The 11370-nt window shown below is 30.1% G+C and overlaps 1 protein-coding gene across 1 annotated transcript in view; it reads left to right on the forward strand.

The window, feature by feature from the left end:
• Nucleotides 1-10947, forward strand: part of LOC134704804 (calcitonin gene-related peptide type 1 receptor-like) — a 38845-nt gene extending 27898 nt beyond the window's left edge. The window contains exons 5-11 of the mRNA XM_063563587.1: nt 1548-1698; nt 2965-3025; nt 4058-4124; nt 5310-5392; nt 7361-7496; nt 10354-10395; nt 10741-10947. Of these exons, the coding sequence (XP_063419657.1) occupies nt 1548-1698; nt 2965-3025; nt 4058-4124; nt 5310-5392; nt 7361-7496; nt 10354-10395; nt 10741-10947 (747 nt within the window). The remainder of the gene's footprint in view (nt 1-1547; nt 1699-2964; nt 3026-4057; nt 4125-5309; nt 5393-7360; nt 7497-10353; nt 10396-10740) is intronic.
• Nucleotides 10948-11370: the final 423 nt, after the last annotated feature.

An 11370-nucleotide genomic window follows, 5' to 3' on the forward strand; every position in this document is an offset into this window, starting at 1 on the left:
TTCTATCGTTTATTCTCTTTCGATAAGCGAATCGTCATTATATTTTGTAGATATAATAATGATTGAATGACACTAACACATATGTTTGCTACTGGTTTTGGTCCATGTGATCAAACTAAACTTACTTGAGGAGGAAAATATATATACTGAGAGGCGATTGTTGTTTTTGCATAAATTTTGTTTGCCTGTTGTGAAAAATAAATGCAATACATACAAAAAACCAACAACGCAACAGTTTCCATTATTAACACCAAGTAGAAAGAAGAAAATATATAAATAAATCATCAATGAATCAACTGTTACTGACATGCATTAAATTGGCAGCAAAAAATAACAAGTTCCAAGTCAGGAAATAGCCATTGCTATATTATAGTTCGTTTCTGTGTATGTTTCATTTTAATGTTGTGTTTCTGTTGTGTCGTAGTACTCTTTTTTGATGCGTTTCCATCAGTTTCTGTTTATAACCCGGATTTGTTTTTTTTTTCTCAATTGATTTATTAATTTCGAACATCGGTATACTACTGTTGCCTTTATTTAACTGTATGTCTCGCTTCTTATCTTATGAGTAAGGGTCGTAGTTTAGAGGTGAGAAGCAGCGCAGATAGCTGTTAGCCTTGCATTTAATTACATTGTAGAATTTAAGATGAATACGTTAGTCCGTAAAAAAAATACAAGAATGTTATTTTAGTAGCTCCGCCCCGTATGTAATTATATTGTTGATAGAAAATTGTACATGTATGTCGATGTTCATTGTATCAGAGGTTCCAGATGTTTAATAAAAGTCTCATTTTACTGTTTATTATTCACGCTACCAATGCTGAGATAGCTGACTTGACAGCCATTTTTATTTAGTTACAAGTTTATTGAGTTTAGTCGTATTGGTTTGCTTTAAAACCTGACAACACAAAACAATTAAAACCAGTTTTAAGTCACCGAGAGTCCTCTTAGATTGGTACTTTTTCATGTATTTGTCTATTTGTTAGATAATTTATTTTGTTTATAATCTTTCCTCTTCTGTCGTGCGTTTTCACTACTGCCATAGATTTGGCGCAAAGTTTAGTTCAATCAAATATGTTTAACCCAACCACATTCTGGTCGTGTTTGACCCAAGTTTAATCTAGTGGTTGTCATTGGTTCCTGTCTGCAATATTGGTTTTTCGTTGGAATTTGTTATATTTTGTGATGTTATGTCATTTTAAGGCTAATTACATGAGATGGTGTTTGCACATTGTTGATGGTCTTAATACTATACTGATATATAAACTAAGTTGCCAGAAGAATTGCGCTGTAACAGGATAATATTTAATATGTGTATAAATTAGGCACACACAAAATGTTGATAATATTTTAACAAAAATGCGCTGATGCATTAAAATTCAAAGAATACCAATATATATTAGTATGTGTTTTCGTCTCTACAACTTCATTGCAATAATAGCAGCCAACTCCTAATGCCCGGTTGCCGAATTAACATCATAATATCGAATTAAGCTTCTAACGATAAGATGTGTACTATAACTTTATACTCACTTGTTCTCTTGTTACAGATATTTTGCAGAGTGTTATATGCAGTACATAGGTACTGTTCAACTTGTAATTACTTTTGGATGTTTTGTGAAGGTTTTTACTTGCATCGGTTACTGATACAAGCTTTCAGAGTTCCTAAAAATCTTACTTGGTATTACATTACTGGATGGGGTAAGTATAAAAAGTCAACATTCATTGGCTGGATAAATATTGCAGATTTCATATTTAGATAATTTTATAAAAGAAGCGCATACTTCTAGCTAAACAAGATGTTACATTTGAATTTTTGCCAAGTGTTAAGAAAATTCCGTTTCAAATGTCCTTTTGAATTCGTTTTTTTTTATTTAGTTGTCTTACTTTATTCTTTAATTTCGTTGTATTTGTGGCTTGTTCTTTAATGAATTACACAATTTGATGTCCACAATTTATATGAAACTCAGAATAATGCGTCAAGGTAAAGGTATGTCGTAAGTTGACATGCCTGATCATGTTTCTTTTTGAAAGCATCGATTTAATTATAGCGTTTAATTATGTCAGTTTATATGGACTTCCCTTTATGAGTATGGCTTGGACTTCTGTATTTTCTGTTCTTTTTTGGTAAAAAGATTTCTTTTCGGAAAATGACGAAAAGCTAATAGGAAAATATATTTGCTACGTGTTGTAAAAAGTTAAATCACAAAAATACTGAAATTTCAAAATGGAAAGTCCCAAATCAAATAGCAAAAGCTCAAACACATCAAACGAATAGATAAACAACTGGCATATTCCTAACTTGGTTCAAACATTTTTTTGTGTAGTATCCATAGAGAATAACAGTATTGGTATTTTTGCATTATGATTTTAATAAGCATGAAATAATTTTTTTACAGATTTGAAAATCTGCAGTGTAAAAAGTTGTCATTGAATTTATAGATGAAATACGTACAAACAATTATACAATTTCAATGAAAATGGAACTGCATTTGAATGATGCAAAATCTAATATAGAAATATTTCCGATATTTTTATGACACAGAACGAAATGATTCCAAGGATGTGTTTGTGCTCGATAAACACAAATGTATAATTATTTTTCAAAGAGGAACCTTTTAAAACATTAATCTAACTTTATTTCCTGTTAAGGCAAATGTAGAAATATTACTGACGGGATGAAATCAAATTAAAGCCAGTGCGTATATATAGCACAGAAACATTTAGTATTCAATTAATGTTATTGTTTGCATTGCATTTTCTATAAAGAAATTACTCAGAGATAGGCAAAAAATCATGACGATTCTGACAGATATGAAGTTATCATACATTTAACAATAAGCAGCAATGAAAATAAAATGAACGATGTGTGTTTCAAATAAATCAGTTGTTTAAAATTGAATGACGGATTTATGTTAGTCCATATTCCTGAGGATTTCATTAAAAACAATTTATTATATTTTACAGGATGTTCGTTGATACCTATATTGGTTTATGTCATTGTTAGACTTACTACAGCTGATTATGAGTAAGTAATACGTCCTTGTTAGACTTACTACAGTTGATTATGAGTGAGTAATACGTCCTTGTGGGACTTACTACAGCTGATTATGAGTAAGTAATACGTCATTGTTAGACTTACTACAGCTGATTATGAGTAAGTAATACGTCCTTGTTAGACTTTAAGTAGCACACTATTAATACTATCTTATACTATTATAACGTGTTTAAAAGGTAGATATATTCATTTCCAGGACCAAGTGATTTGACAATGGTCCGAGGACACATTTATCGTCCTATTATGTATGTGTTGTCTACACATATACTCCCTAGTGTGGACAGTGTTTAACTTGCAATATTTTTTCATACACTTTTCAAATTCATTTCTTTATATTTTATGCATGAAATTTTTGATAAGGGTATACATGTTGCTGAATTTTATTGTTTATTTAGGAATTGATTTGTTCCACATAAAAAAGAGTCAACAACTAATATGCCTAAAACTTTTTGTCTGCAAAATACTCATCAGTGAGGCTGAAATAAAAAAAAGTTAAGAAGGCCAAATAGAGAAAAAAAGAGTCAGCACAGATAAATCAAAAGCATTAAATTTGACATATAAAGTAATTGTTGAGTGATGGTTAAAAAGTATCAATTAGTTATCAAAGGTACCAGGCTTGTAATTTAGTACGTCAGACGTGCGTTTCGTCTGCATTACACTCATCAGTGACGCTCAGATACAAATAGTAAGAAAGCTAAACAAGCACACAGTAAAAAATTATAGAGCATTGATTTTTTGCAAAAAATAAGGAAAAAAATACCCCAAACCAAGCAAAAATAAAAAAAAATCAAAAACAGATAAATAATTACATTTCAGTATGACTCGATAAAAATTCTTGAACAAAATAAACTCTAACGTTAAACAGACATCGTTAAGGTTTTTCAATTTTTAAAAAACTTGGATAAGATTTGTAGTTGGAATTATTCACTGTTACAGTATTGCTATATGTTTACTGTGTTTTATAGCAATTCATATTTAAGATAATGTATTTGTGCATTTTAGCTGCTGGGTTAAAAATATGGGTATCTACGAATGGATATTGTACATTCCGAACCTCATATGCATATTGGTAAGTTTACTAAAATACTTCTATACCAGCTGTATGCTCCTTACATAAAAAGAAAGTCGGTTTACCGATACAATATGTCTGTGTCTCAACTCAAAAACGACTTAATTTTGCAGTCAATTTAAATAGAAAGAAGTAGAACACACCCGTGATATCGCGGGTCCGTGATTAAATTAAAGTATAAAACTATGTGTTAGCCTTATTTAAGCCTGGATTTTCATCTGATAAAGTCATGCTGTTTTAAGCCGTCGACCTGCAACTGGAGTAATTTTTCATCAACAGCATTGTCCAATATTAGTTAATAATAATATTGAATTCTTTGATTCGCCGTTAGCTATATACGCCTTATTTTAACTTCTAGATTTTAAGTATTCGAATTGTCATCTTATATAGTTATGCTGATTAATATACTACACAAAGTAAAAAATAGGACAATGATTAAAGTAAGAAGTGTTAACCTAGTGAGTATGACCCGTGTATATAGCAAATCCTAAATACACCGTTTGAAGGTGCGTCTATCAGATCTTGAACGTACAGATAAGGTAATGGGTAACAGGAGAATATACTTTTGATATAGGTATCGGATTCGACCCGGGATTTTTTAATTATTGGAAATATTAATTACGTGGAAAACAAAAGGGTCTGGACTGCTATAATTTCTCTTCAACACCACTGTTCTATATTAGCTATATATAAAGTTGAATTCTTTGATTTGTCATTATTACCCCATGACGGCTGACAAATTGGACCTTGTTATTTTAGTATTATAGCTATTCGTCTTATATAATGTTTAACCGATTGAATATTTTTCTCGTATGTGATATTTTGTCTACATATTTTCTCGATTATTGACGTACCCCTTTTTCTCCATTTTGGAGTTTATAAGATTTTCTCAGTTTTTGTTTTCTTTCTTTAAATTGACTGATGAAATTAACATATGCAATTAATTGAATACTTTTGTGTTTATATATGCAGTCTGTATTCTTAATCCGTCGCAGGTTTGCTGATTGACAAGTCTTATTCAATAGCTCACATTTGGCTTTGAAATGTATTTCAGTTGCTATGAATAACCTGTTGCAATACATTTTTTTTTTTTAAATTCAGAGAAACCACGAAGTAACTTCTTTTTTAAATTTATGTTCTCTTCATCATCATCTGTATAACCGATAATAAAGTCATTTATTTCAGTTAAATCTGATGTTTTTGTGTAGTATTCTCAGGATAATGTTGACCAGACTTCAAAGTCACCCTAATGAACCAAGTAACTACAGGTAAAGTTAGAATTACAGTATAACTCAGTTCCTTCTTATCGTAGTACATTTGTTTCATTATCTATATCAACACAATGGCTTATTGCAAAAAAAGCTGAATTGCAATATATTATGATTGCTTTGATGTGACAGATACATTGTGTATCTAATTGTAATATATTATGGCCCCTATAATATAGATTAATATAAAATATCTTTCAGACATTTTTCAAAACAATAGTTTAACGCTGCCATAGATCAATGTGTCTGTCGTCGACGTCCTTCTCCTTACATACTTGAATTAGGTTGTAATACTATCTCAGTTGTAGCATTTATTTAATTCCTTATCAATATTCTGATGCTGAGTTCGAGTATAAAATAAAACGTTCGAATACTAATGTATTTTTTTTCCCTTAGACATTGTTGGCTTTCTCAATTTTTATGCAATGTTTCAATGTTTGGTTTTCTCTTTATTTCTCTTCAATTTCATATTTTTTGGCCTGAAAACTATTATTTGAGAGAAAATATTAAATGTTGTTAAGAGACGAAATGCTCATCTGGCGAACACAATCATAAGCATGTTATCTAAGCTGAGTTTTGTCATTCTCAACTGTTTCAGTGCAGTTTACTAATGCAATGGAAGTATAACCGTTAAGTGAGATGAAAGCTAACGATTTAAATTTAATCAAAATAAATATCTTATGGTGTATGATAAATATCATATAATGTGCAAAAAGTAAAATCACAAATGTAGCGATCGACGAGGCAAATTCAAAACAGAACGTCCCTTATCAAATGGCAAAATCAAAAGCTCAAACACATTAAACGAATGGATAACAACTGTCATAATAGTGACTTGCAATAAACTGGTGATTGGAGAAGGGGTATCAAAATATGGATCGAAAAGGTAATATTTTGAACGATTAAACTTTTCAGCAGTCATTTTAATTTTCATTGTTTACCAATTTTTCAAATAAATTTAGTTTGTGTTATTAAAAAAACATTTTGTTCCATTAACATGCGATTCGAAATTTGAAATATATAACAATATTTATGAACGGAAATTCAGTGACTTGTTATATGGATTTAACAGACTAACGCTTTAATCTTTTAAATGCTATACAGAAATTATACAATATCAAAATTTTATTAAAATATTAAAAAGGAACGATTAGAATTAAAATACTAAACAAACGCAAAATGATTCTTATTTTCTTTTTAATTCACCAATACGAAAAATTGTTTTTGACAATTTTAACACATTACAAAGGGTGACATTTGTTTTTATTTGCTTGTCCGATTCTGAGTAGTTGTCTCTGACTCAATATTGTCATTTGTCATGTTTCGGGAACTGTCCATTTTTGTTGTCTATCTATCAAAATCTTTAAAAAGTAAGAAAAGGGTGAAAATCCAAATTACATTTATGAAAAAAAATGACAACTGTTCTAAAACCAGGTTTAACCAACCGTTATCTTTAGAAAATAACTGTGTCAACTCGGTAATATGACAATTGTGTCCCGTTTTTCCCGGTAGTTATTATTACAAGCATTTGTTTTGGTAGGTTTAATAGACTTTCTCCTTTCCGAGTTTAGCTAGGACTTTGATATTTTGTTTAAACTTTTTTAAAAGAAAATTAAGCGTTTTAGATATTATCGTTGAGCATACCATTTTGTCATGGTCCTGTTGGTTTCAATATGTACTATTTTCATCGGCTCTTTGATCAGCAAATCATTTGAATCAAAATACAGGATTTTGATGTTTTGACATGGAATAACTTTTGTATAACTTTTACTATGAATTATTTTGAATTTCAGGTAATACCATTTGTAAGAAAACGCGCATAAACGTTTCTGCTCTCAGGTGACTCAACGTTCGTTTTGTACTTTACTATTGTTACTTATTATGTCATGGTAATCTGATTGACATCTTAAAATAAAATCAAAAATCAAATCAATAAGAAGAGTACTATTTTCTTAGACTTTATTTCAGACGTGGTCTTAAAGCGACATTCCTTCTGGTTCCACTGTTCGGCATTCAGTTATTTTTCATCACATACAGACCACCAGCGGAGAAAGCAAACCGTCTTCTATATGAAATCGTATCTAAAGTCATCATAGATTCTCAGGTATGTTTCTTATAAAAATATGCGCCTTTTTGTTTGCATTTTGTTTTAGATTTCGCTAGACAGAAAAAAAAAGATATCAATTAATAAATGCATGAGCACAAAAAACGTTGGTAGAGCAAAATAATCTCCATGGAATTGAGGAATGCCAATGCCTATAAAACTGTATACTGAATATTATTGACCGAACACTAGTGGTTATATAGTAACTGACATAATCACAAACTACTACCGACCGTGCGAGGGCTGAAAAGCCAGTCAAGGTCGTTAAACACTTCCATATATACAAACTAATGTAAATGCAGAAATTATTGCAATGTTTTTATTAATGAGAACAATGGGTTCCAATCGCAATAATTTGAACTCATATTTAATAAATACAATTATATGACATAATTAGGATTTTTTACATCAAAGGACCGTCAGGGCCTCAGGTGTATTGCCATCGCCTAATTTTCCGCTATTTGAATATATCCATATTTGGATATATGAATATATAATTATTCTTAATATTTCAAACTTAAAATCGCGTTCAAGTCTAAAATGTAAAAGTCGCAATAATAAATTCATGCAATAATTTCTGAACTTACAGTAATACATGTAAAATAAGGCAAAGCTTCAAAGTCAATGTACCATGAGGGGGCGGGGAAAAAAGTCTCAATGGGAATAAGATGTGTAAATGCTAATACAACTGCATACCAAATATTATTGACCTACAACTTATGGTTCACCACGAACTACACCTAATTACAAACAAATACATTGTTGACTCCCGCCAAACGAGACAAAAATCAAATATCTAGAGAGAGAGCACCATAACCTTTCGACTTGAAGTAACGATTTCATATTCTAGATTTTATTAATTTCACCACGGTTCATTCTTAATTTAAATAATTTACAAAATGATAAATCAATATAAAAATCAAACAATATCTGCATCAACTGGGCTGTTGGTTTCCGCAGGGAGTAACAATCAACCGATACTACCCAGTGGTAGTAATAACATTAGCGACTCCTACCTTCTGCATCAATTGACTGTGCATGTCTGGTCAGGGCTACTCGAATCCAAAATTTGATAACAGCAAGGTTCAATACATCTTATTAAATTTCGTAAACTGGGAGTGTTTAAAGCGATTATACATTAAATATACTCAAATTACCAAATCCAAGTTATGTAACATCAATAAAGAATACTTTTCAATGCATTACATTATAACGTGGCTTAGTTTATTCTGGCCTAAAATGGAAAAAGAAATGTTGTCTTTTGGTTTACTAATTTATTTAGATCTTTTAATCATTTTGTACAAATTTTGATAACTTAAAGTTACAGTCTAATCAATATGTTTTTCGATTGCATAATATGTTCAATGAAATTCGTGTCATATTATTTATCACAACATCATAACAATTGTAATCCAGAATAAATTATATTACATGAATACTAAAATATACGTTTGTATGCCACGAAATGTCTACGAACTTGTATAATTTAAAAGACATTAAACATTAGTAATCCATTCAGTAATATCATTGTCGCACAAAAAAAGAAGAATAATAAACATGTTATACTCAATTCTTATTTCGTGTATGAGATAAATAGAAGTTAATGCATCAACGTAATATGTCTAGCATTCAAATGTTGCTTGAGAAAATATTTGAAAAAAACATTTTCAGCTTTTAACACCAGATAACTGTACCGTTTATTAAAAGCAGAGTTTTACATGTAAATGACAGTTGTTACATACATTCTTATTGATACTTAATATCTAAGACAGTCTCATAAGGTATATTACTTGCAAGTACGAAATGTATAAAGTATTTATTTCATTTACCGCTGCTGATTGACTGATATTTCCTGAGTTTATCATGAACTCAGTAGACTGTGATTTGGTACTAATATTATTTGACACATCTTCCAATCTAAAACAAGAATATATATTATCAAGAAACTAAACAAAACAACGAATATTGGGTATCCATCCACAAAATATGTACGCGAAAGAAAAACACACAAAAAGCAATGGAACAGCACCTTTTTTGCTGTCCTCAAACAACTGGATCAATATGTTTGTTTTAAATATTTACCTGTGACGTCACTTTTATTGGCGTTGATACATTCGCGTGACGAACAATTCATAATTATTTTAAGTTGTATTATAGTAATCGTCGAAATGTACTATTATACTATGTATTCATGTATTTCCCAGTACTGAATGTTCTTGCATTTATTTGAAATATATTCCCGTCACGTAATAATATTTGTAACATTGTCGTATAAGCAGGAGTTTGTGATATTCGTGAGATCAGGTTTAACTTAACATGATTTTCCTTAAAATGTCCTGTAACAAGTCTGGAATATTGTTTTTTCTGTTCTTCCGTTGTTTCCTTCTTATAGGTGATGTGTTTGCCTCGGTTTTTGTTTGTAAGTCAGATTTGTTTTCTAAAAATCGATTTATGACTTTCGAACAGCGGTATTTTTGTGTTGCCTTCATTTCTTTTGTAATGCCAACTACTTTTGCAAAAAAATGTATGACTAAAGTACGTGTTCCGTACACAATTCCATTTACAATCAAAATAATGCAAGTTCAAACAACAAAAATCGAAATCTTTCTACTTTGTTTTTGAAACTGCAGGATAATTTGCCTTCTTATGTTTATTTATGATAAGGAAATTAAAAAATCAATTAGTAGATAAGTTCATTAACAAAAACTGCCACAATTTTTCGTTAAAAAACAGTAAAGCAATACTTTTGAAAGGATTTTGATATGCAATTCACATTTCTATACATTTTACTTTAATTTTGCTTTGTGTGATTCAATGTTCAGTACATTTGATTTCTTGATTTTAATTTTTTTTACAGGGATCCCTAGTGTCATTAATATTTTTCTATATGAACGGAGAAGTGAGTATTTTATCTTGATATAATTTCAGTATTATTAATTCTCATGTTTGAAAAATGAAACGGCCTAATAAGGTTCCAATTCTTTAGAGAATAAGCAAAGACGTTATAATTATTGAAATAGATTGCATATTGGAAATAATTTATGATCACATCTGCAAAATACGACTGGTGTTATATACGAAAAAGATTTAATTAAACTTTAAAGAAACGTATATTGAACTTACTTTAATAGACAGTAGATTAAGATTGATATAGTAGTTACTTCATTGATTGTAAAAAGTATCAGAGCTATTAAATTTGATCAATATAATAGATATATTATATTTTAAAAAAAATGTCTTTTAGGTGCACACAGCAATGAAATACCAGCTTCGAGTAATCCATTTACAGTTTCCATCATATAAAACAAAGAAACGTATCTCTCGGAACCAGTCTGCGACCCAAATGTCCTCGATACGTCAAACAAGCCAACGAAATGGATATTATGATGGTCCTCAATTTGAGAAAACCGTTCATATAAATGGAGATGTCAAAGAATATGTGTTTTCATAATCTACCGGGTTAGAATTGCATCAGAAATTATCAAAAATCTATGAAAATATGTTTATTTTTTACATAACAAATATTTTTATTTTCATTGACTAAGATATTATTAATGGTCTAAAAAATGACAACCTCCTTGTAATACTATAGTGAACACCCGTGTTTAAAAGTTTACACTTCTATTACTTGTCCCTAATTATTATTCCCTCAGTCAACAGTAGCAGCAGTAGTAGTTATTGCTCTTTGTCGATCCTTTCTTTTCTTTTTCATACGTTTCAAGTGTTTAAGCTTTTGATTTGGCTATAGTAGTAGTTATTGCTCTTTGTCGATCCTTTCTTTTCTTTTTCATACGTTTCAAGTGTTTGAGCTTTTGATTTGGCTATACGATACAAGAGCATTAATACATGTTACCGTTTCTAAAATGTCAAGTTT

This window comes from Mytilus trossulus, chromosome 2 (assembly GCF_036588685.1).
Source record: "Mytilus trossulus isolate FHL-02 chromosome 2, PNRI_Mtr1.1.1.hap1, whole genome shotgun sequence".
NCBI lineage: Eukaryota > Metazoa > Mollusca > Bivalvia > Mytilida > Mytilidae > Mytilus > Mytilus trossulus.